This window comes from Heterodontus francisci, chromosome 26 (genome assembly GCF_036365525.1).
Source record: "Heterodontus francisci isolate sHetFra1 chromosome 26, sHetFra1.hap1, whole genome shotgun sequence".
NCBI classification, from domain to species: Eukaryota; Metazoa; Chordata; class Chondrichthyes; order Heterodontiformes; family Heterodontidae; genus Heterodontus; species Heterodontus francisci.
Window position 1 is genome coordinate 63,985,617 of NC_090396.1, and position 25,844 is coordinate 64,011,460.

Genomic DNA, 25,844 nt, shown 5'->3' on the forward strand with positions numbered 1-25,844 from the left:
GCAGAGGTCTTTAGAAAAAAAAAGACAAAAAGAGTACTTTGGCTTTAGTCCTTGCTAATTCTTAAAGAAAAAAGGATGACATATGTTGTGTCCCAAAAATGTCATACAGTCTGGCATCCAAGTACACATAGACAGGTCACTGGGATCTTTTCTGGAGCAGTTCTTTTCAGGCGGCATCAAGAATTAATCTTCTGTTGTTTATTGAGCTTAAGGCATGTGACATCCAGTAAAGATTTGTTTTCAAACAAGACCTCTCAGTGACCCTTGTAAAAAAAACACATCAATGGAATCTTTTCCGTTTTCCCAAATAAACCAATGTCCATAATTCTAAGATACGAGAGCTCAAAAAAAAATTTTTTTAATAGAAGCACTTTCATAACAACAGTAAGACATCATTTTAGATTTACTCAGTGAATACACAGCAGAAGGATAGTTGTTTTGTAAAAGTTTGCACCCTCCTGGTTCTTGTACAAAGTTATTTTGCAAAACTTTATTTCTGAAATTCAGCATTGTGTGTTTGTTTTACACAAGAAAACACAACAAACTTTTTCAGTGAAAGTTCAGTTGAAATTTTCAACAAAAGTGTACCTCTGATCTGAGCATAAAATTCTAATTTGGGCTACCATTTCCCATTCAGCCATGTTAGAAGAAGTCTCTGAGCCAGACATAAAGTCCTCCTAATGATCTGGTTTTTGGAGCAGTCAGTCCCACTGCCAAATTGTATCCAACAACTTCAGAATTCCAATTAATTTATGTGAATTTTTGGTTCAGTATTTTCTTAATCCAGTTACTGATTGAATGCTTGTGCAAAAGGTGAACTGTAACATTGGCTTTTTATTTAAATTTGAGTCTACAGAAATTCTGATTCAAACATAATAATTTTGGTCAAACAAGTCACCCACCTATCACTACTGAAAAACTTCAGGAAACGACAATAAAATATTATATAATTTTTTTATCATTATTGTTCACTGCCATTTTATGTCAAACAAACCCAAACTGCGTTAAATACACGCATTGGCCCAGTCATCCTCATTAATTTCCAATGAGGCATAAGATGCCGAAAGTTATTAAGTCATGTACTTGATTAAACCACTTGTGTTGTCTATCATTTTATTAACTGTTTTACTGAATTAATGTCTCTCATTTCTGCTTTAGCCAGTCAAATCAGAGAGGATGGAGTCTTCAAATTTCAATACACATGTAAAGAAGGTTGCCCATGCTATGGGTACCAGTCTGACAGACCACGATATTTCCCTCATGCCCAGTGAACTGAGGCTCAGAGGTAAAATCTTCACTCAGACTCTGCCTCACAATAGATGTTAGTTGCTGATCATTGTGAATTGAAATACCTCATTGATATCTGTCTTATCACGAGGAATGTGAAACTGAAGCTGAACATGTTCAATTGAATGAAGGTCAAAATTTAAATCTGGAACTTTAGGTACGAATTCCTTCTCCAGCTTACAAACCGTTGACCCAAAATAAAGTGCGCAAAACCCTGGAACTGCACATACCTGAACCAGCCAGTGAGTGTCAGCCAAGGTCTGAGCTAAAATGAACTGGAAAAACTCAGACCAACCTCAATGGAATGAACTTACATTTCTATAGCACCTTTCACAACCTCAGGATGTCCCAAAATGCTTTGCAGCCAACGCAGTACTTTTGAAGTGTAGTCACTGTTACATTGTAGAAAATGCGGCACCCAGTTTGCGCATAGCAAGCTCCCACAAACAGCAATGAGGTAATGTCCCCATAATCCATTTTAAGGATGCTGGCTGAGGTTGACACTGGAGAAAATTCCCCTTCAACATAGCGCTGTGGGTTCTTTGAAAGTCCACCTGAGAGGACAGGACCTCGATTTAATGTCTCATCAGAACAATGGCACCTCTGACAGTATAGTACTCCCTTGGTACTGCACTGGAGTATCAGTCTAGACTATGTGCCCAAGCCCCTGGAGTGGAATTAGATTCCATGACTATCCGACTCAGAGGCAAGAGTGCTACCAACTGAGGCAAGGCTGACACCTAAATAGATTCAAGATAGCCCATATAGATTAATTTGGTTTCAGAATTAGGGATGAGGAATAAATGCTGGCCTTACCAGCGATGCTCGCATCACAAGAACGAATAAAAAAAGAAATATTAAAATCATCCCTATGTGGAAAGCATACAATAACTCACTAATATATCTACCACAGTACAAGCTATTTTAACATGGCTTTCAACAATAATATAGTTTAGAAAAATAAACTATTAAAATAATACTTCATTTAGAACAGATATGATGTAACTATATCAGAAAAAAGAAAACATTGCATTTCTATAGCACCTTTCACATCCTCAGAATGTCTCAAAACCATTTAATTACTTTTGAAATATAACCACTGTTGTTTTGTCAGCAAACGGCAATTTGTGTACCAGCTCTCGCAAATAGCAGTGGGATAAATGATGGTTAATCTGTTTTAGTGAGATTAGTTGGATAAACTTTGGCCAGGACACTGGGGAGAACTCCCCTGCTCAACTAATTCTGGCCTCTCGTACTTCCCCGAAGTTAATTGCTCCAGCGTTGGTGGCTGTGCCTTCAGCTGCCTAGGCCCTAAGCTCTGGAATTCCCTACCTAATCCTCCCTGCTTCTCTACCTCTCTTTCTTCCTTTAAGACGCTCCTTAAAATCTACTTCTTTGATCATGCTTTTGGCCATAGCCCTAATATCTCCTTATGTGGCTGGGTGTCTAATTTTGCTTTATAATGCTCCTGTGAAGCTCCTTAGGACGTTTCATTACAATGAAGGTGCTATATAGATATAAGCAGTTGTTGCTGTTGTTGTTGAATAGTGCTGAGGAGTATCTTACATCCAGCCGAACAGGCAGACATTGTATGTCTCTGTTTACAAACAATCAGCAAAATAGACAGCCATTACATTAGCAGCATGACAGTGTGTCCTTTAAAAATAATGTCAGTAAATCTTGTTCTTTTGGGCCTCCTTATCTCGAGAGACAATGGATACGCGCCTGGAGGTGGTCAGTGGTTTGTGAAGCAGCGCCTGGAGTGGCTATAAAGGCCAATTCTGGAGTAACAGGCTCTTCCACAGGTGCTGCAGAGAAATTTGTTTGTTGGGGCTGTTGCACAGTAAATCTTGTAACATTTCAATATATGTTATTCTCCTGGTTTCTATTTATTAGATGTCCATGGGACTGTCATGAGCTATCTCTGCAACATTCTGTAAAAATTAAAGGAACTCACAAACCTAGGTTTGACATGTGAAGGGTTAATGCAATAATGAATGCAGGTCTCACAATACACAACGAGTATTGCTTTTACTTTTGTAAAAATTAAAATCTATTTTTCATTCATTTAATCTCCATCCAACTCTATAACTGGCTACATAGGGGTGAATGAACAATTGGTTTCTCTATCGATTTTATCTTCTTCCATTTTGAAAAGCAATGTTCTCTTGATTGGGTGAAAATAAGACTAGTTACACACCATAGCTCCCGTTCCCCCAACAGCACACCAATAAATCGATGCACAGCATCATTTACACACCTTCTTTACAAAGTCAATTTTATTAAAACTGTTGTAAAGCATATTCAAAGGCTTTTTTAAATTCATTTGTGGGATGTGGATGTCACTGACTAGGCCAGCATTTGTTGCCCATCCCTAGTTGCCCTTGTACATCTGAGTGACTTGCTAGGCCATTTCAGAGGGCAGGAATTAACCACATTGCTGTGGTCCACATCACATGGAGGTCAGACCAAGTTAGGACGGCAGATTTCCTTCCCTAAAGGACATTAGTGAACCAGATGGGTTTTTAAAATAATCAACAATGGTTTCATGGCCATCATTAGACTAGCTTTTAATTCCAGATTTATTAACTGAATTTAAATTTCACCATCTGCCATGGCGGGATTCGAACCCATGTCCCCAGAGTAATAGCCTGGACCTCTGGAATACTAGTCCAGTGGCATTATCACTGCACCACCACCTCCATTAAAATGAAAGGCTTAATAATAGTCACAGAATCATTTTTGATCTCACCAACTCCAGAAGAACTCCAGAGGTTTAATCATTTGAGGGTTTCTGTTTGGCCCATTTTTATTCTATTTGACTTTCTGTTACAATTCCTTCTCTTTCAAGCAATCCTGGAGTCTGGACTGCAAATTGCTGAATACAGAGCAATTAATGATTGCCTGTGGTGGAGTGGGGGTGGTCGCATGCAGTGGGGTGGTGGGGGGCGGGGGGGGGGGAGGGGGAGTGGTTGATGATCAGATCATTATCACTACAACTGATCCAATCAGTTCAAAGAACAACCAGTGCAAGATGCTTGGTTCTTGTTCATCATTTTACATCCTTCTTTCTTTCACCAGGTCCATTTCATTACCAAAAATTCTTTGAGTATATGGCAAATGTCAAGACATCAGGGAAACTTGATGAAACAATTCGGAAAACGTTTGAAATGCTGGATAAAGACAAAAGTGGTTACATCGAATGGAATGAAATAAAGTAAGAGTTCCCATTTCTTTTAATGTAACAAAACTGCAAACCTGCAATGTTGAATGTGCAACAACAGTTTTTATTTCCAAACCACTTCTTCATATTGAGAGATGTCTTCGGGCACAGGACAGAGAGTGACAGAAAATTAGAAGGGTTAAAAACAAGGATGAAGAGAAAGATCGAATATTGTTTTTCTTAAATAAAAACAAAAAGTGCTGGAAATACTCAGCAGTTCAGGCAGCATCTGTGGAGAGAGAAGCAGAGTTAACGTTTCAGGTCAGTGACCCTTCATCAGAACTGACAAATATTAGAAATGTTAAAAGGTTTTAAGCAAGTAAAGCGGGGGTGGGGCAAGAGATAACAAAAGAGAAGGTGTTGATAGGACAAGGTCACAGAGAATAACTGGCCAGAAGGTCATGGAAGAAAGGCAAACAGAATGTTAATGGTGTGGTGAAAGACAAAGCATTGGTACAAAGAGGGTGTTAATTGACAGAAAAGTGAACACCCCAGGCACCAAGCACAAACATGAAAAAAGTCGGTAGGCACAGTAGAAAAAAACTAAAATAAAAATAAACAAATAAAAAAGAAGTAACCAAAAATAAAAAGGGGGGCCCGTCATGCTCTGAAATTATTGAACTCAATGACCAGTCCAGAAGGCTGTAGCGTGCCTAATTGGTAAATGAGGTGCTGTTCCTCGAGCTTGCTTGATGTTCACTGGAACACTGCAGCAATCCCAGGACAGAGATGTGAGCATGAGAGCAGAGGGTGGTGTTGAAATGGCCAGCAACTGGAAGCTCAGGGTCATGTTTTCGGACTGAGTGGAGGTGTTCCGGAAAGCGGTCACCCAATCTGCATTTGGTCTCCCCAATGTAGAGGAGATCACATTGTGAGCAGCGAATACAGTATACTACATTGAAAGAAGTACAAGTAAGTCGTTGCTTCACCTGAAAGGAGTGTTTGGGGCTTTGGATAGTGAGGAGAGAGGAGGTAAATGGGCAGTTATCACACCTCCTGCGATTGCAGAGAAAGGTGGCATGGGAAGGGGACGAGGTGGTGGGGGTGATGGAGGAGTGGACAAGGGTGTCACGGAGGGAACGATCCCTTCAGACTGCTGACAGGGGAAGGGAGGGGAAGATGCGTTTGGTAGTGGCATCATGCTGGAGGTGGCGGAAATGGCGGAGGATGATCCTTTGGATTTGGAGGTTGGTGGGGTGGAAAGTGAGGACAAGGGAAACCCTGTCACGGTTCTGGGAGGGAGCGGAAGGGGTGAGGGTAGAGGTGCGGGAAATGGGCCGGACATGGTTGAGGGCCCTGTCAACAACAGTGGGGGGGAATCCTTGGTTGAGGAAAAAGGAAGACATATCAGAAGCACTGACATGGACCTCCGCTCAGTCTGTAAGCATGACCCCGAGCTTCCAGTTGCTGGCATTTCAACACCCCCGCCCCCCTCCCCCCTCACCCCACTCCACTCTCATGCTCACATGTCTGTCCTGGGATTGCTGCAGTGTTCCAGTGAACATCAAGCAAGCTTGAGAAACAGCACCTCATTTACCGATTAGGCACACTACAGCCGACTGGACTGAACATTGAGTTCAATAATTTCAGAGCATGACGGGCCCCCCTTTTTATTTTTAGTTATTTTTTCTTTTTTATTTGTTTGTTTTATTTTAGTTTGTTTCTACTGTGCCTACCCACTGTTTTTTTTTTCATTTTCTCGCTTGGTGCCAGGGCTGTTCATTTTACTGTCAATTAACACCCTCTCTGTACCAATGCTTTGTCTTTCACCACACCATTAACATACTGTTAGTCTTTGTTTCATGACCTTCTGGTCAGTTATTCTCTGTGACCTGATATCAACACCTTCTCTTTTGCTATCTCTTGCCCCACCCCCGCTTTACTTGCTTAAAACCTTTTAACATTTCTAATATTTGTCAGTTCTGAAGAAGGGTCACTGACCTGAAACAATAACTCTGCTCTCTCTCACAGATGCTGCCAGACCTGCTGAGTATTTCCAGCATTTCTTGCTTTCATTTCAGATTTCCAAGATCTGCAGTATTTTGCTTGTATTCTAGTGTTTAATTCACTGCCACTTCTCTTCCAGGAATGCCTACCTTGAAGAAGTTCTCCTCTTCTCTCCCATGGGATTTTCGTTTGTCTCTTTTACCTTGTTCACCTTCATTGCTTTCTATTTCCCTCCTGGTGTTTGATAAAGTGTCGACCAAAACTTGTTTTCACAGCCACATCTCCTTCCTCAGTGACTGTCTCCGGCTCTGACTTATTCCACATGGATTCCAACTGAAGTTTCATCCTTCGTGTTTTGAATCCACCCAGGATTACAGGTATCTCCGAGAAATACAACATTCCTCGGACTGCTGTTCTCTCTGCATCCTGAGATACACACTCAGTGCCATGCGCCGCCACATGTACACACAGGACCTCTCTCTCCAGAAGCACCGTCTCACCTTATCTCAAAGCTGTTCTACTCCACAGTTTCATTTCATCCTTTGTCTTATCCAGCGCATTACCAAAAAACCTTTTTTCTTCCTTTCAGGTGTTAAGGAACGCAAGCTCCAGCAGCTGATGAGGATAATGTCCCTCCAGATCCTTCTTCCACTTCATTTCCCTCTGACCCCACCCCTTCTGATCCAAACCCTTGCCATGTATTCACTATACCCTCTGACCTTCCCCTCTCTGACGCTGTACATTCTGTACTCAGCAAAGGACTCAGTTTTATCCCTTTACGCCCCCACCTCAATGAATTCTGTGTTCGGCATGACGTTGAGCTCTTCTTCCGTCGCCTTCACCTCTGTGTTCATTTCTTTGACCAGGAGTCCTCCCCCTGACAAGCAGACCCATTCACCCACCTCCAGCATTCTCCCTCTACCTGGACCCCTCTCTCTGGCCTCTTACCCGCTCTTGATCTTTTCATTGAAAACTGTCGGCGAGTCATTGGCCGTCTCAATTTCTCTGCCCCCCTCACTCACTCTAACCTGTCCCGCTTTGAACTTGCCTCACTCCCTTCTCTCAGGTCTAACCCCGACATTGTCATCAAACCTGCAGACAAGGGTGGTGCTGTTGTTGTATGGCGTACCGACCTCTATCTTGTAGAGGCTCAGCGCCAACTCTCAGACACATCTTCCTACCTCCCCCTGGACCATGACCCCACCACCGAACATCAAGCGACTGTCCACAGGACTGTTACTGACCTCATCTCCTCTGGAGATCTTCCCTCTACAGCTCCCAACCTCATAGTCCCACAAACCCGGACAGCCCGCTTCTACCTCCTTCCCAAAATCCACAAACAAGACTGTCCCAGCAGACCCATTGTTTCAGCCTGCTCCTGCCCCACTGAACTTATTTCTTCCTATCCTGACTCTATCTTTTCTCCGCTGGTCCAGTCTCTTCTCACCTACATCTGTGACTCTTCTGACGCTCTACGTCATTTTGACAATTTCCAGTTTCCTGGTCCCAACCGCCTCCTCTTCACTATGGACGTCCAATCTCTCTACACCTCCATCCCCCACCAGGATGGTCTGAAGGCTCTCCACTTCTTCCTTGAACAGAGGCCCAACCAGTCCCCATCCACCACCACCCTCCTCCGCCTGGCTGAACTTGTTCTCACATTGAACAACTTCTCCTTCAACTCCACTCACTTCCTCCAAGTAAAAGGTGTTGCTATGGATACCCGCATGGGTCCGAGTTTTGCCTGTCTTTTCGCGAGATATGTCGAACATTCCTTCTTCCAGTCCTACTCAGGCCCCCTCCCCCAACTCTTTTTCCGGTACTTTGATGACTGTGTCGGTGCCGTTTCCTGCTCCCGCCCCGAACTGGAAAACTCTATCAATTTTGCTTCTAATTTCCACCCTTCTCTCACCTTTACTTGGTCCATTTCTGACACTTCCCTTCCCTTCCTTGACTTCTCTGTCTCCATCTCCAGGGATAGACTGTCTACTAATATTTACTACAAGCCCAACGACTCCCATAGCTACCTCAACTACACTTCTTCACACCCTACCCCCTGTAAGGACTCCATTCCATTATCTCAGTTGCTCCGTCTCTGACGCATCTGCTCTGATGATGCTACCTTCCACGACAGCGCTTCTGATATGTCTTCCTTTTCCTCAAATGAGGATTCCCCCCCACTGTTGTTGACAGGGCCCTCAACCGTATCCGGCCCATTTCCTGCACCTCTACCCTGACCCCTTCCCCTCCCTCCCAGAACCGTTCCCCTTGTCCTCCCTTTCCACCCCACCAACCTCCACATCCAAAGAATCATCCTCCACCATTTCCGCCACATCCAGCATGATCTACCAAATGCATCTTCCCCTCCCTTCCCCTGTCAGTATTCCGAAGGGATCGCTCCCTCCGTGACACCCTCGTGCACTCCTCCATCACCCCCACCAACTCGTCCCCTTCCCATGCCACCTTCCCCGGCAATCACAGGAGGTGCAATACCTGCCCATTTACCTCCTCTCTCCTCACTATTCAAGGCCCCAAACACTCCTTTCAGGTGAAGCAGCAATTTACTTGTACTTCTTTCAGTTTAGTATACTGTATTCGCTGCTCACAATGTGGTCTCCTCTACACTGGGGAGACCAAACGCAGACTGGGTGACCGCTTTGCAGAACATCTCCGCTCAGTCCAAAAGCATGACCGCGAGCTACCGGTTGCTGGCCATTTCAACACCCCCCCCCCCCCCCCCCTCCCGCTCTCATGCTCACATCTCTGTCCTGGGATTGCTGCAGTGTTCCAGCGAACATCAAGCAAGCTTGAGGAACAGCATCTCATTTACCAATTAGGCACACTACAGCCTGCTGGACTGAACATTGAGTTCAATAATTTCAGAGCATGACGGGCCCCCCTTTTTATTTTTAGTTATTTCTTCTTTTTTATTTGTTTATTTTATTTTAGTTTGTTTCTACTGTGCCTACCGATTTTTTTCCATGTTTGTGCTTGGTGCCTGGGGTGTTCACTTTTCTGTCAATTAACACCCTCTCTGTACCAATGCTTTGTCTTTCAGCACACCATTAACAGACTGTTTGCCTTTGTTCCATGACCTTCTGGTCAGTTATTCTCTGTAACCTTGTCCTATCAACACCTTCTCTTTTGTTATCTCTTGCCCCACCCCTGCTTTACTTGCTTAAAACTTTTACATTTCTAATATTTGTCAGTTCTGATGAAGGGTCACTGACCTGAAACGTTAACTCTGCTTCTCTCTCTACAGATGCTGCCAGACTTGCTGAGTATTTCCAGCATTTCTGGTCTTTACTTCAGATTTCCAGCATCTGCAGTATTTTGCTTTTATATTAAGGTTAGAAAAGAATTAGGTTTTAAGCAAGTGATGTTGGTGGGGGGGGGGGTGGTGGGGGGGTGGTGGGGAAGAGAACAAAAGCGGAGGTGAGCAATAGGGCAGAGGGCAAGAGAAATTAAATAACAAAGCTGTCCTGGGACAAAGGCAAAGAGTGTGTTAATGCTTGTTGTGAAAGACAAAGCATTAGTCCAGAGAGAGTGTTAAAGGTGGAATAATGAGCAGCTCTTTTGCTCTTTGCTTTTTTATTTTTATTTATTTTTTATTTATTTAGAGATACAGCACTGAAACAGGCCCTTCGGCCCACCGAGTCTGTGCCGACCATCAACCACCCATTTATACTAATCCTTCAGTAATTCCATATTCCTACCACATCCCCACCTGTCCCTATATTTACCTGCCACCTACCTATACTAGGGGCAATTTATAATGGCCAATTTACCTATCAACCTGCAAGTCTTTGGCATTTTATTGTTTCTCTTAAATTAGGGGGAGAAGAGTCAAGATTAAGGTGTCGCAGAGGGTGGTCCTGTGGATGAGTTACTGATGGAAGGAGCAACTGTACAAGTTACAATAACAATTTGCATTTATATAGCGCTTTTAATGTAGTCAAACATCCCAAGGTGCTTCACAGAAAGGTTATCGAACAAAATTTGACACCAAGCCACAGGAGATATTAGGACAGGAGAAAAAGGTAGGTTTTAAGGAACATCTTAAAGGAGGAGAGTGATCGAGTGGCAGAATGGTTTAGAGAGGGAATTCCAGACAGTAGGGCCCAGACAACTGAAGGCACAGCTGCCTATGGTAGAGCGATTAGAATTGGAAATGCGTAAGAGAGCAGGAAAATTCCGGTGTTGGAAGAGCTGACGGTATGTGTGGGAACATATGGTAGAAGGAGATCACTGAGGTTGACTGGGGAAAGGCTATGGAGGGATTTGAAAGCATCAACAAGGATCACAAAGCCAATCCACTGGGGCATGGGGAACCAGTGCATCTTGACAAGAAATGGTGAGTGACTGATGTATGAGCCTTCGTGCAGGTGAGGATGTGGGTCACAGTGCTCTCGGTGAGTTGTAATTTATGGACTGCAAGAGAGGAAGATGGCTATGAGAATGTTACTAGTTGGTTAGAAAAATGTCCACTTGGTTGTGTGGTGGTGGAAACAGAATAACACAGTGAGTTAGGGCAGAGTTATTTAACTTACAGAACCTATTGATTTAATCCAGCCCAGCAGTTGGAAGCAGGGAACCCTTTTTTTGAATAAATGTCATTTACAAATCTAACTGAAATAAATCTGAGAAGTCTCCATACAAAGCTACCAAAATTATATTCAGATTTTCTCATTGTTATCAAGGCAGTTGACCTGTACTTAACATAGATCAGTAGACATCTACCCAGTTGTCTGTACCAAATGAATAGAAACCAGCCATGACTACATCTGTGCTGTATGGCAAACGTTAGTACCATTTTTCTATGATATCAATGATGGGAGATAGCAGCACATAACTGGAGACTGGATTCCTCCATGTTCCGCATTTCACTTTTCCAATATTTTGCATAAGGAAGTAATTTACTGCTCAATATCATTCTGCTTCTGTACTATCCTCTATTTGAAAAGAAGTTTGCTGTCATCTTTACAAGTCAGCAGGGAGTACCCACTATTTTGGACTTCCATTCCATATCAGCAACTCCCTTAACAACAACCACCACTGCCTGTCCCTTTTTCTCCTGGGCTTTGGGCCTTACCCTATTCTTTGTCCTTAACAATTAACTGCTCCTTTTTAAAAATTTATTCATGGGATGTGAGCATCGCTGGCAGGGCCAGCATTTGCTGCCCATCCCTAATTGCCCTTGAGAAGGTGGTGGTGAGCTGCCTTCTTGAACTGCTGCAGTCCATGTTGTGTAGGTACATCCACAGTGCTGTTAGTGTATGCATCTATGCTGATGCCTGTTCTAAGTGGAGGTGGTGATGCTTGGTGCTATGGGGACTTGCGCCCATTGGGGATGGCTGTCTGGAATCTGCTTGCTCGGAGAAGTGGTCAATTATGAGCACATAAGCAAACTCACCTATTTTGCAACTTTGTTGTCATGACATGCATTATTATATATTTGGCCACAATTGATGTGCCTGTTCAAATCACAGACAATGTGGTTAGGACAGTATTGCACGCTCTTCACATTTGTGTGATTTATTTTTATGTTTTATGCTGCCTCTGCATTTTTAACAACTGTGCTCCCTCCTTACCAGCCTACACATGCAGAGTCTAATCAAAAAGTCAGGCTTTAATTAATTATCATGTAGTTATTATCTACACAAGTTGTGCACTATGCAGCTTGATTAACAAACTTCTTGAAGGCCAATTAAGTAGTTAGTTAACTGGCTGCAAAGCATTGAAGGTTCATTAAGGCAGGTGCTCTCAACTGGCTGCTCATTTTTCATTACGACTATATCATTTGTAGCTTCAGAAAGCTTCACTTTCAAACCTGCATGTTCCAATGATTTTGCTAGGGTATTGTTAATTATCATGACAACCAGAATGTTTCCTGTTTTTTTGGTGGGGGCCGGGGCCGGGGCCGGGGGCGGGGGAATAGAGAACTGTTTGGACCACAGGTTTCTTGTCAATTTCTGCATTTAAATGGGCTTGGGTCCTTTAAGGTACTTACCAAAACTTCTGAAATCTGATATTTTTATGCTATGAGAATACTCCAAGTCCATTCCCACTGTTGCTCAAATGTTACATAAGAACATATAGGAACAGGAGGAGACCATTTAGCCCCTCGAGTCTGTTCTGCTAGTCAATGTGATCATGGCTGATCTGCAACCTAACTCCACATACCTGCCTTTGCCCCATATCCCTTAATACCTCTGACTAAAAAATCTATCAATCTCAGTTCTAAAATTAACAATTGATCGAGCTTGTGGAAGGGAGTTCCAAACTTCTACCACCCTTTTCAAGAAGAAGTTTCCTAATTTCACTCCTGAAAGGTCTAGCTCTAATTTTTAGACTACCCTTGTCAATCCCACAAGAAAACAGTCTTTCCTAATAGTGAATGGAAGATGTTTCTGCTACAGATTCTGAAAGATACATCAAGGTCATGAAACACTTGAATACTAATGAATGCTCTAACACACTATCCTCACAACTATTTTCCATTTATACCAATATTGGGTGTCAGCTGTGACTCAGTGGGTGACACGTCTGCCTTCCGAGTTAGAACATAGTGAGTTCATACACCAATCCCGAAAAGTGAGCACAAAATCTAGGCCAACACTCCAGTGCAGTAGTGGGGGAGCGCTACACTGTCAGAGGTGCCGTCTTTCGGATGAGACCTCAGCTGGGTTTTTTTCCTCGGCTGACGGGAGCCGTCCACTGACTGAAAAGTCGGTGGCGAACCAGCCTCTGCCGCTTGGGGATCTGATCCGCATTTTGCGGTTCTCTGGCCTTTAGTTGGTCTGATACGGGACTTTCACCTGCATAAGGCAGGACGTCCCACCTAATGGAGCTGCCGGCCAATCAGCGGGCTGGCAGCTCTTAGTCCCAGCAGCGCCACTGGGAGTGATAACCACTGCTGGGACTGCAACCCAGCCATCGGAAACAAGATGTCGGGGAGCCTGGAGAACGAAGGTAAGTTTTTGGTGCCTCGCCGGGGATGATCGGTCGGGCCCCGGTGAGGCAAGGGTGGTCAATTGGGGGGACAGGGGGGCGTGTTGGGTGTTGGGGGTGGTTGGGGCAGCGGGGGCGGCCCTCCATCGTGCACGGCCCTCCGTCGTGCACAGGGTGCCTGATAATGAGGGCCCCCCCACCAGGCCATCAGTAAGCCACCTGCTAATGTCAGGAGGCTTCTCTCGCGCCTGGGCCGCCTGACCAGCCAAGGGTAAAATCCCTGTGACAGCAGGTGGAGGCCCTTAAGTGGCTGTTAAGTGGCCAGTTAAGGATCTGGATTGGCCTGGGGTGGGCTGGCCGTTTTTCGCCACCATCGCCCTGCATAAAGTGGCAGAGGAGGTGGGAGAGGGTCGGGAAGGACCCACTAAGCCTCCCGCTCCATTTAACAACCCCTACGCCACCTTCCCGCTCCTTTTGGGGGGGGGGTGTAAAATTCCGGCCCTCATCTGCGCTCTCAGGTGGATGTAAAAGATTCCGTGGCAAAATTTGAAGAACAGGGGAATTCTCCCAGTGTTCCTGCTAACATTTATCCCTCAGCTAATAGCACTTAAATGGTTTAACTGGTCATTTTGTTTATTGTGAGGGCTTCCTGTGTGCAAATTGGCTGCTATGCTTCCCTACATTACAACAGCCTTTAAAGTACTTCTTTGTCTGTAAGGAACTTTGGGATGAACAGCTATATAAATGCCAATTACTTCTTTACCATATTCACACAGTAACGTTCATCTTACTCATTACAGCATGAATCATATTTTAAGTTTCATCCACAAAAATAAACTTAAAAGTGGAATTCATTTAAATAGTCATCTTTACATGGTCTCTTGCCCAGAGATGCTTTGAATCAACAAAATTGAACTCTTGAATTAAGAAAGTTGCTTTGGAAAGACTTCATGGTTTTAACTGTTTCCCACTTTGCACCTTAATGAAGAGTATATAACACCTTTGCTGACCACATGTTGTGTTGCAGATACATACTCTCGACAATTCCTACCACTGGTCCCCTTGTCCCTCTGTCAGATGAAGAAGCTGATGCTATGCTCCAGGCAGCAGACGTAGATGAAGATGGGAGAATTGACTACAAAGGTATGATTTATAGCTTGCAACCGTGTTATTTCTGCAAACATTGTGCAGTATCTGCTAAATAAAATATGCTTCAAAGGGATACGATAAGGAGGACACAACAATTCAGAATCCAAAATGTAAGTAGCATGGTGAGTAAATCAACTGCATATCTATGTAGTTTAGGAGACTGGTGTCAGGTAGGGGTTATCAACCCTCCAGAATTATCCTGGGATCTCCTGGAATTAAAGATAAATCTCCTGGACATTGTTGGGAGTAACCAGGGAACATAAAAAAAATTGTTTTTTTTTTACCTTCTTGGAATAATTTTATGACCTTTAAAAATATTACAGGTGGTAAAAAAAAATTTGTTTGGCAAGGTAGGGAGGGTGTAGAAAGATTACAAGTGATGCCAGTGCCAGAAATATGTCAACCCTGTTCAGAATACCAGTCATGGGTAAATAGGTTGTGATAATGTCCCCTGCCAAAAAGATCTCTATCTCTATGTTTCAGTTCTCTACCTGAATAGAAATCTGGGCTTAGTGAAGGATTAAAGCAACAAGCACAATGCTCATCATTCAGAGAAATCACATGCAAGCATTTTTGACTGTGCAGGAACACGTCTATAAATTTTGGCTGCTTTTAGTCTGGTGTGGTCAAGGTGCAAGTTGGCATTAAGTATAGATACCAATAGATGATATATAGCATGCCAGAATCACTCCCAGTTACCAGAAGCATTACACAATGAAATGCATTAAAGAAGAATTAAAGTTCAGCAGCTTTTTCTAAGTCACAGGCCTGGAAATGGATTTAAGATGAGGGACTTAATTTTTTTTTTATGTATCAAGTTGCATGACTCCTTGACCTCAATGATCTGTGGATAAAATGATGAATAAGTTATGTTTCCCCCTGTGTAGAAATGTTACACCTGCTATATGTTTCCATTGTTATTTGTATTAGTATACAGTATGTATACCAGTCCTGTCCTAATGTCTCCTTCTTTGGCTCGGTGTCGATTTTTCCCTGATTATGCTCCTGTGAAGCAACGTGGAACATTTTACTACGTTAATGGCACTATATAAATGCAAGTTGTTTAGCTACTGTTGAGATAATTCCTTCCTTACCCTTCAAACAGATTTGTAAAGCTAGAGATAGCAATATGTCTAAGAGTTAACTTCAATTATTCTTGCTTCAAAACATTCATCAGTTAACATTTCATTTGGTACAGTACACATTTTGCCCATGTCTGAAACCATCTGTGCAGGGAACCTAGAGGGGTATATCACGAGAATGGCTTATCCAAGCCTACTCTCATACCTGGACTGACAGGGGCAAAGAAAAATTCCTACTGAGTGAAATAGTTACCTCTTATAATACAATTTTCTACTTCCTGCTACAGGCAATACTATTGCGTATTTAAGATCCCCAGCGTGAGGGATCTCAAATCTTTCCAACCATACTGTAAGTTCCTATCATTGCTTTTCTCGAGCCATTATGCTCTATAGCAACGTCTTGCCTTTTAATATTGCAGTACTCTCCTTTCTTACAATCCCCAATAGCCCCTAAACTGGGCATGGGAATCATGATGTCCGATAAACCTGTGCCCAATGACTGTAACACAGGCAACAACTCAATGTCATACTGCCTGTTTTTTATATGATTGCAACATCCAGACAGCATGAACCACACTGTTGATTTGCTGGACACCTCAGCAAGCGGCCAATGTCGTGAGTGACTAGCACCAGTTAAAGCTAGACTGCACTGCTTAAAGCTAGACTGCACCTCTTAAAGGGGAGGTGCATGCTGGCTGGTGCAGGTGCTGGGTGTCCTGTGGGAGCTGAATCTGACCAGGAAAGATAGAAGAATGGAACAACATGGGAGAGAGTGGGCTCCAAGGTTTTCAGCCTATACAGAGGCAGGGAAAGGGGGGAAGGGAGGAAAAGAACAAAAGGGAAAATCTGTGATTGGGTGAAATAGATGTAGAAAACACCAGGCACCTGTAGAATCAAAGCAACAGCCAGAAGGAATCAACCAGCAGCTAACCTGTGAGTAATTGATGATCCCTTTAATAGCATTGGTGTGGGGCCCTTCCCATTGCTGAAGACATGTTTAGCTGTGCAAGGTTAAGAGTGTGCGTTATTTGGAGTGTTGCACTCCAAAATGGCACCGCAGGCATAAAATCTTTGCTGCATGTTGATTGACCTCGTGATTTGCCTGGACTGCATGCTTCACATGGCCATTCATTGCTTCTACACTAATGCCCTCACCAATATGAAGTCCAGAGGGACTTGCCCCAAAAGGTGTGTGTGTGCTGCAGACACCAAAAAACTCCAAACAATGGGTGCTGCCAATCTGAAGTTTGTGCCATATGTGTTTTAATACTAACAACCCATTTAGCACAATATGATCCAACTAGCATACACAACTTATATTTATATAGCGACTTTAACGTCATAAAACATCCCAAGGCGCTTCACAGGAGCATTATAAAACAAAATATGACACCAAACTATATAAGCAATATTAGGTCAGATGAACCAAAGCTTAGTTAAAGACGTAGGTTTTAAGGAGTGTCTTAAAGGAGGAAAGCAAGGTGGAGAGACAGAGAGGTTTACAGAAGGAATTCCAGAGCTTAGGGCCTTGGCAACTGAAGGAGTGGCCACCAATGGTGGAGCAATTAAGATCTGGGATGCTCAAGAGGCCAGAATTAGAGGAGCGCAGATATCTCGGAGGGTTGTGGGGCTGGAGGAGATTACAGAGATAGGGAGGGGGCGAAACCAGGGAGGGATTTGAAAACAAGGATGAGAATTTTAAAATCAAGATTTTAAATTCATCTTTCTCCAATGTTAGCGCATCATTGAGAGGAAAAGATAGGGTTTCAGAGGACACAGTTTCAACCAGTTCTGTCTGCAATACTAAATTGAAATAATGTAAAAATATATCCATATTCTTACAACTACTACTTAATGGATAGATGCCATTTAACATGTGGTGAAAAATCAAATGAGAAAGCTAGGTGTTAGGGGGCAACTATTACTGTTAAAATCTAAGCAGGACACAGGGACTCAGAAACCAAATACATCTAAATAGTTCAAACTGCACAATCTCTCCACACAAAAGCTGGCAGTTCAGCATTGTTTTTATGCAGTAGTTATATCTACTATCTTGAGATTCAAAGGATCCCAAACTCTGCACAGTCTTTCTGCAGGATCTGGTGGAAGTCCTGCAGGAATTTGCCTTAAGTGCTGCAGAATTCTTGGGGGCCTGTGCATCTGAATACAGTAATCCTGAGGGCAAACATCTGCTTTTAATGTAAAAGGGATGAGTGCCAAACTCTCTCCCGTAATTAACATGAGGATACCTATCTCCCTCTGTCAAAGAACAAAGAACAGTACAGCACAGGAACAGGCCATTCGGCCCTCCAAGCCTGCGTCGATCTTGATGCCTGCCTAAACTAAAACCTTCTGCACTTCTGGGGACCGTATCCCTCTATTCCCATCCTATTCATGTATTTGTCAAGATTCCTCTTAAACGTCGCTATCGTACCTGCTTCCACCACCTCCCCCGGCAGCAAGTTCCAGGCACTCACCACCCTCTGTGTAAAGAACTTGCCTTGCACATCCCCTCTAAACTTTGCCCCTCTCACCTTAAACCTATGTCCCCTAGTAACTGACTCTTCCACCCTGGGAAAAAGCCTCTGACTATCCACTCTGTCCATGCCGCTCACAACTTTGTAAACCTCTACCATGTCGCCCCTCCACCTCCGTCGTTCCAGTGAAAACAATCCGAGTTTATCCAACCTCTCCTCATAGCTAATGCCCTCCAGACCAGGCAACATCCTGGTAAACCTCCTCTGTACCCTCTCCAAAGCCTCCACGTCCTTCTGGTAGTGTGGCGACCAGAATTGCACGCAATATTCTAAGTGTGGCCTAACTAAAGTTCTGTACAGCTGCAGCATGACTTGCCAAATTTTATACTCTATGCCCCGACTGATGAAGGCAAGCATGCCGTATGCCTTCTTGACTACCTTATCCACCTGCGTTGCCACTTTCAGTGACCTGTGGACCTGTACGCCCAGATCTCTCTGCCTGTCAATACTCCTAAGGGTTCTGCCATTTACTGTATACCTCCCACCTGCATTAGACCTTCCAAAATGCATTACCTCACATTTGTCCGGATTAAACTCCATCTGCCATTTCTCCGCCCAAGTCTCCAACCGATCTATATCCTGCTGTATCCTCTGACAATCTTCATCATTATCCGCAACTCCATCAACCTTTGTGTCGTCTGCAAACTTACTAATCAGACCAGCTACATTTTCCTCCAAATCATTTATATATACTACAAAGAGCAAAGGTCCCAGCACTGATCCCTGCGGAACACCACTAGTCACAGCCCTCCATTCAGAAAAGCACCCTTCCACTGCTACCCTCTGTCTTCTATGACAGAGCCAGTTCTGTATCCATCTTGCCAGCTCACCTCTGATCCCGTGTGACTTCACCTTTTGTACCAGTCTGCCATGAGGGACCTTGTCAAAGGCTTTACTGAAGTCCATATAGATAACATCCACTGCCCTTCTTTCATCAATCATCTTCGTCACTTCCTCAAAAAACTCAATCAAATTAGTGAGACACGACCTCCCCTTCACAAAACCATGCAGCCTCTCGCTAATAAGTTCATTTATTTCCAAACGGGAGTAAATCCTGTCCCGAAGAATCCTCTCTAATAATTTCCCTACCACTGACATAAGGCTCACCGGCCTATAATTTCCTGGATTATCCTTGCTACCCTTCTTAAACAAAGGAACAACATTGGCTATTCTCCAGTCCTCTGGGATCTCACCTGTAGCCAATGAAGATGCAAAGAATTCTGTCAAGGCCCCAGCAATTTCTTCCTTTGCCTCCCTCAGTATTCTGGGGTAGATCCCATCAGGCCCTGGGGACTTATCTACCTTAATGCTTTGCAAGACACCCAACACCTCCTCCTTTTTGATAATGAGATGACTGAGACTATCTACACACCTTTCCCTAGGCTCATCATCCACCAAGTCCTTCTCTTTGGTGAATACTGATGCAAAGTACTCATTTAATACCTCGCCCATTTCCTCTGGCTCCACACATAGATACCCTCCTCTGTCCTTGAGTGGGCCAACCGTTTCCCTAGTTACCCTCTTGCTCTTTATATACATATAAAAAGCCTTGGGATTTTCCTTAATCCTGTTTGCCAATGACTTTTCATGACCCCTTTTAGCCCTCCTGACTCCTTGCTTAAGTTCCTTCCTACTGTCTTTATATTCCTCAAGGGATTCGTCTGTTCCTGGCCTTCCAGCCCTTACGAATGCTTACATCATTAACCAAAGAATTCCCATCTCCCTCTAGTTAATGGGAGAATTTGCATCTTCCCCTAACTAATATGAGAATTCCCATTTTCATTGGGAATTAATGAGAGAATTCTCATCTCCCTCTGAAATTAATGGGAAAATTCCCATCTCCATCTGATTCAAAGCTAAGAGCGCTACCATAGAGCTGGGGTTGATACTTGTTATATCTGAAGGACGCTACTGTTTGAGTGAGTAAAACATCTTAAAAAAACACATCAACTGCTATTGAAGGACCATCAACTCAGTGAAAGATGCTCTTTGGTCTGCTCAAGACTCGTTGGTCTTCCAGTGCAAAGAGCTGTCCGCAACCCTGTGTCGCAGACTGACACATTCCATGGATCAGGCTGAGGGACACGCTAAAGCCATCACAAATACTCAATGGGGAAAGGCCACAGTCTAAGGCCCTCTCGCATAGTACAGCAAGGGGCTGGAAACTGTGTAAAGCCCATTGGACTGTACACACCAGAGAATGTTTGACATGAGATATATACATGACTTGTCATAACTGACCGCATAAACTCTGCTGCGGAGAAGTGTCAAAAGCGGAAGGAGAGAGAGCAGGACCCCGGCTCGAGAACCCCCGTCCCTCAAGGCAACAATTGTCCTCTTTGTGTAAAGACCTGTGGTTCCAGGATGGGCCTGTTGAGTCACCTAAGGGCACACAAATCATGAACCCTGACAGACGCCATCCGCATTTCGAGGGACTGATGACAACAATATGACCTGTAACTGCAAGTGTAGTGAGGTACCTCAGAATGTCACATACTGTATTGAAAGAAACTGAACTGTATTGCACTTTATGTAATGTCAAATTTGAACTGTTACATAATGTACTTGTATACATTTTATGAATAAATTATACTTTTTTGAAAAAAAGGAGACTAGGCCATTCAGCTGATGAAAAAAACCCTCAGCTGTAAGTAAATGAGAATGAGCAATTTCAATGGAGGCAATGTAAGTTTTCTATTCACTTATTATTTCTTACAGAATTTGAAGCTATGATTAAAGAAGAAAAGATGCCCAGGAAAAAGTAGGCAACAAGAAATCAAAATGTCTACTGTGAAAGAGTGAAGTCACACAAGCCAAGGAGCTTTGCATCTACTGGGACGTCCTTGAGCTTCTGCACTCTCTTCAAAACCCCTTTCTCCCAAACATGTCTTTTATAAACAGATAATAGCGAGAATAATTAAGCTGACCGTATTCTGCAGTAATTATAATAAATAAATTCCTAGGATTCAACAGTTCAAGAGGGGGTCCTAAGGTTCCAGTTCAGTCTGCCAATGTGAACCCAACTCTCACTCCTCTGAACACACCCACCCAAAACACCCAGCTATTGTTGGAGAGGAAAACCAATATACAAATTAAGATGATTTTTTTTAAATTGTCTTTAGTTCTAAAGTAAGACAATCTGGCACAGAAAAGACAAAACCCGCTCAGCCCAATAGAGTAAAGCAAGATGGGTCACGTGGAATATTTTTTAGGTGGGAGTTGTTCTTTGCCCCAACCTAAACTAAAGGGTGTAAAGGAATGAAGATTGGGGCAATGAATGCGCTCTGAAAATGTACACTCCTAAGAGCTGGGTGCTCATTGCTGCTTTTAGCTTTGCTCTTACATATCTGTTCGTTCGTCCCTTAAACGAACCTGCATAGGAGCTTTCAGGGGAGCGCGCAACCTCCTCAATTCTGCACCACTACCCGCTTCCTCCCACTGCTTTTGACTGAGATCACATGCTCTTTGCCTTTCTGCAACCTTCACAATTTGTAAGAATGACTTTTTGAGAATGTCTTCATTTTTCGAATGAATAAAATGGTCTTGTTTGCTACCAATGGCAAGTAGACTCTTAATTAAAGCGAAATCAATTCATTTTAAGAAAGCATTTCTGGAACGTGGCATGGTCAGCTTCACATTCCCAAGGAATAACTTGAACAGCTGCAACATTACAGCTCTTTCTCTGTTCTAACACCCACCCTACCCCGACTGGGTGTATTCTAAACCATATGTTAGCTTTAAAAAACAATCACTGGTTTGATATGATTGATCTGCATTATAATATGAAGCCCAAAGGATGAACTTAGATGCAAACTAAAAGGTGTAAAGGAATGAAATGTACACAGCGTTCAGATCATTTAGTTGCAAATTGTTTTTCCTCACCTGTTTATTTTTGTCAAAAGTCAGTAATTAAACCGACTATATTCTTATCAATGATCATTTTAAGATGCAATTTTTATAAGCTATTGGCCTTTCAAACCCACTGGTCCCACAGGCTGTATAAACCCCTCCATACTTACTTAAACTCTGGAGGGAAAATTCAGTGGAATCCATTTGGAGGGACAGCCGATGAAAATTCTGAGAGGACACAGTTCTATAATAGGGATGTTGGTGATATGTAAGGGATAACATCAGGCTCACTGATTTACAGCCACTGAATAAGTCAAATTTCAATTTCATTGAGTGGGATACTGGGATTTTAACAGCTGCTTTGTGAACAGAATTCGGCAACTCTGACCATTATTCTATGTATTTAATTGTTAACTCCTAGCAACTTTAAGTCTGAGAATTCCCAACATGTGAGCATGCAAGAATAACCGGTTTTCTAGATATCTTGTACTTAGCAGTACTGAGAAGGGAAATGGGGTTTCGTTGCTTGAAGATGCCCCTGGGCTTTGGTAATACTGAGGATAGTCCCAGGCTTTGGCAGAACTTGGGCGAGGGTCGTGAGATTTAATTGTGCACCATTGGGGCTTTTGGGAGTTGGCACTATTGGGGGGGAAATACTATGATCTGGCCTCATTCTTGGTGGCGGGGGTGGGGGGCACAGTGTGGTGGCAGTAGAGCTGGGGTTTGGCAAAATGGTGAAGGGGGAGCCTTAAGTTTAACAGAACTGGAAGGTGAGGTGTGAGTTTTGCCTCGCTGGTGAACCCCTGGTGTCTGTCAGCACTGAGAGAAAGGGAAGGAGTGTAGCCCTGCCAACATGCTGGGACCTATCATGATCTCACAACTCTGTTGCATAACATTTCAAAGAGATAATTGCAAATATTAACTGTGGTATTTTGCAATTAGTTCCTGAAGTGTTTGTGTGTGTGTTTCTCACACTGTCTGTCCCTCTGCTCCTTTTTCCAACTGTGCCTCTATCTGTTTCTCTGCCTCATATGTGTCAGTAGTTAGTATGTGTACGTTTCCTAAACTAGCAACAGAACATCAGGGATAATCAGAGGCTTTGCTTTCTAAATTTAACTCATCTTTTTTTAAAGAGCTGTCTCTCACACCCTCAATGTGCTGTCTGCATTTTTTTCCTCTTCAGATAATTATCCAGTTACATTTGGAAAACTATGGTTGAATCTGCCTCCACCACACCCTCAGGCAGCTCACATTGCATTCCTGATCCTAACCACTCACTGCCTAAAAAAGCTTTTCCTCATGTCGTCTCTGGTTCTTTTGCCATTTACCTTAAATTGGGGTCCTCTGGTTCTGGATTCTTCCGCCAATGGGAGCAGTTTCTCCCTATCTACTCTGTCCAGACCTGTCATGATTTTGAACACCTCTATCAAATCCCCTCTCAACCTTTGCTTCTCTAAGTCCTAACTTCTCCAAGCTATTCACGTAACTGAACTCCCTCATCCTTGAAACCATTCTTGCAAATGTTTTCTATACCCTTGCTAATGCCTTCACATCCTTCCTATAGTGTGGTGCCCAGAATTGGACACAGTACTCCAGGTGAGGTCATGCCAGTGTTTTATAAAGGTTCACCATAACTTCCTTGCTTTTGTACTCTATGCCTCTATTTATAAATTCCAGGATCCCGTATGCTTTATTAACCACTTTCTCAACCTGCCCTGCAACTGTCAACACTTTGTGTACATATATCCCCAGGTCCCTTGGCTCCTGCACCGGCTTTAGAATTGTACCCTTTATTTTATATTGTCTCTCCTCGTTCTTCCTACCAAAGTCTATCACTTCAAATTTCTCTGCATTAAAAATCATCTGCTACGTGTCCATCCATTCCACCAGTCTGTCTATGTCCTCTTGAAGACTATCACTATCCTTCTCACAGTTTACAATACTTCCAGGTTTTCTGTCATCCACAAATTTTAAAATTGTGCCCGACAGATCTAAGTTTCGGTCGTTTTTGGGATTTTGCGTGTCAAGTTGCTGTCAGCAGGATATGCACATAGCATGGCACCTCTAAAAATTTTGAGAGGTTACGTTGATAGAGTTAGATGGGAAGAGACTTCAGTGGAGCACAGACACTGGCATGGCTGGGTTGGGCCAAATGGCCTGTTTCTGTGCTGTACATTGTATATAATTCTATGGAAGTATGGAAATAACTAAAATCAAAACAGCCAAGAGCAACATGTTTAGTTCGGTGCCAGTCTTTGACTGGTAGATTTTTTGCAGAGCAGAAAGGAACACACAGGTCTTAACAAAAAAGGACAAATATAGATATGAGCAAGCTATATTGAATCACAGTGAAAACAGCAAACCAATGAGAGAGTGGGATCAGGTAAACCACTCCCAATACAATCGTTCTGAAGTATGAGATTCTTAATCTTTTTGGGTTTATGTTGGGTGTACTTTTGTAATTTATCTAAGAATTTACTCAGTGATTTTGTAGATTCTAGCCCTGATTTGACCATAATGGCTTCTGATAGCTGTGCAAAGTAATTGAAGCCACTTTCCTCCACAATAAAACAGTTTATAACACTCCAAATTATTCCATTGTTTTTATATTCATGAAAATCCTCCCACAAGAAAAGCATCGCCTCTGTGGCGGTTTGATTTCATGGTCACCAGTAGCTATCCAATACTATCCAATTTGCCATTCTCCATATGGCAGCCCAGACAGCTACTGCTAACTGGCTCTTTGACTTTGTTAGGCATCACAGCCAAGTCTGATTCCATCCTCATCTGACAACCAGTCAACTATCCATTACCTTACAAAACTGAGCCACTTTTTAAAGATCACTCTCAAAAATAAGTGTGGCCCAATCAGCCCATTCGGCTAACTCTTCCACGGAAACATATAATTCCCCCATCATAGCGTCCAACTCCCAAAATGAATGACTCCAGATTTTTTTGCCTCTACCAGAGACTATTCCAGGTAGTGATCATCAGTGCTTCCTGACTCAACTCCTGATCTTGCCTTTTGACAATTTGTATCATCATCCTGTAGTCATGCTTCAACTTGAAGTATACCCAGAATTAGTTTTCAATTGCACCCAGTATCTTATATAGTCTGCAAAGATGCTTTCTCATTTACCTCCTTCTGAGGCCAGAGAATTCCAGGGGTAAGATTTCGAGGTAGGCCCAGGCTTGGCATTGGGTTGGGAGGTAGGGTGTATGAGTGGTTTCCAAAGCAAGAAGCCTGGTGACCAAATGCAATTGATCCATGGCACTCAACGAAATAATTGAGCTGAGCTGCGAGCACAGGTTACACCTCCACAGGAGGCCCATCCAACGGGAAACCTCAATCTCCTACTGCCTGCTTCACCGGCAGCACTCCTCAGATAAGTCCCAGGTGAGGAGGGAGATGGGGGTGTCTGCTTGTGTAGGCTGCAGGGTTAGGGAGGCTGATTGTGACTCCTCCTCCTGGCTCCACAGGACACTCATCCTTGACTAATTTGTCAAAGAGATCATTCAATAGCTGTTTTCATATTCGAGAGGTCTGGGACAACACAAATGGGCCACACAAATTTGGCAGTGGGACCAAGGAATTTACAGACAGGCCGTCCCACTGCTAAACTAGTATGCTCAGCATCCAATTTAAGTCTGGAAAATGGGTGTAACACATACTAATTTTACCCCCAGGTTTTTCCAATCTTCCAAACAACACTGAAGGATAGCCTATAAATATCATGTTCAGCCCAGTCATTACATGAGCATGCAAAACCTCCAACTGGTTATTTTACCAGCACCACTGTCCCTCATAGTAAACTTTAA

General features: G+C 43.3%; 1 protein-coding gene across 1 annotated transcript in view; it reads left to right on the forward strand.

The window, feature by feature from the left end:
• Positions 1-21,725, forward strand: part of LOC137384571 (parvalbumin-like EF-hand-containing protein) — a 46,243-nt gene extending 24,518 nt beyond the window's left edge. The window contains exons 2-5 of the mRNA XM_068058715.1: positions 1,159-1,285; positions 4,369-4,504; positions 14,436-14,551; positions 20,895-21,725. Coding sequence (XP_067914816.1) covers positions 1,177-1,285; positions 4,369-4,504; positions 14,436-14,551; positions 20,895-20,941 — 408 coding nt within the window. The 5' untranslated portion in view covers positions 1,159-1,176 and the 3' untranslated portion in view covers positions 20,942-21,725. The remainder of the gene's footprint in view (positions 1-1,158; positions 1,286-4,368; positions 4,505-14,435; positions 14,552-20,894) is intronic.
• Positions 21,726-25,844: the final 4,119 nt, after the last annotated feature.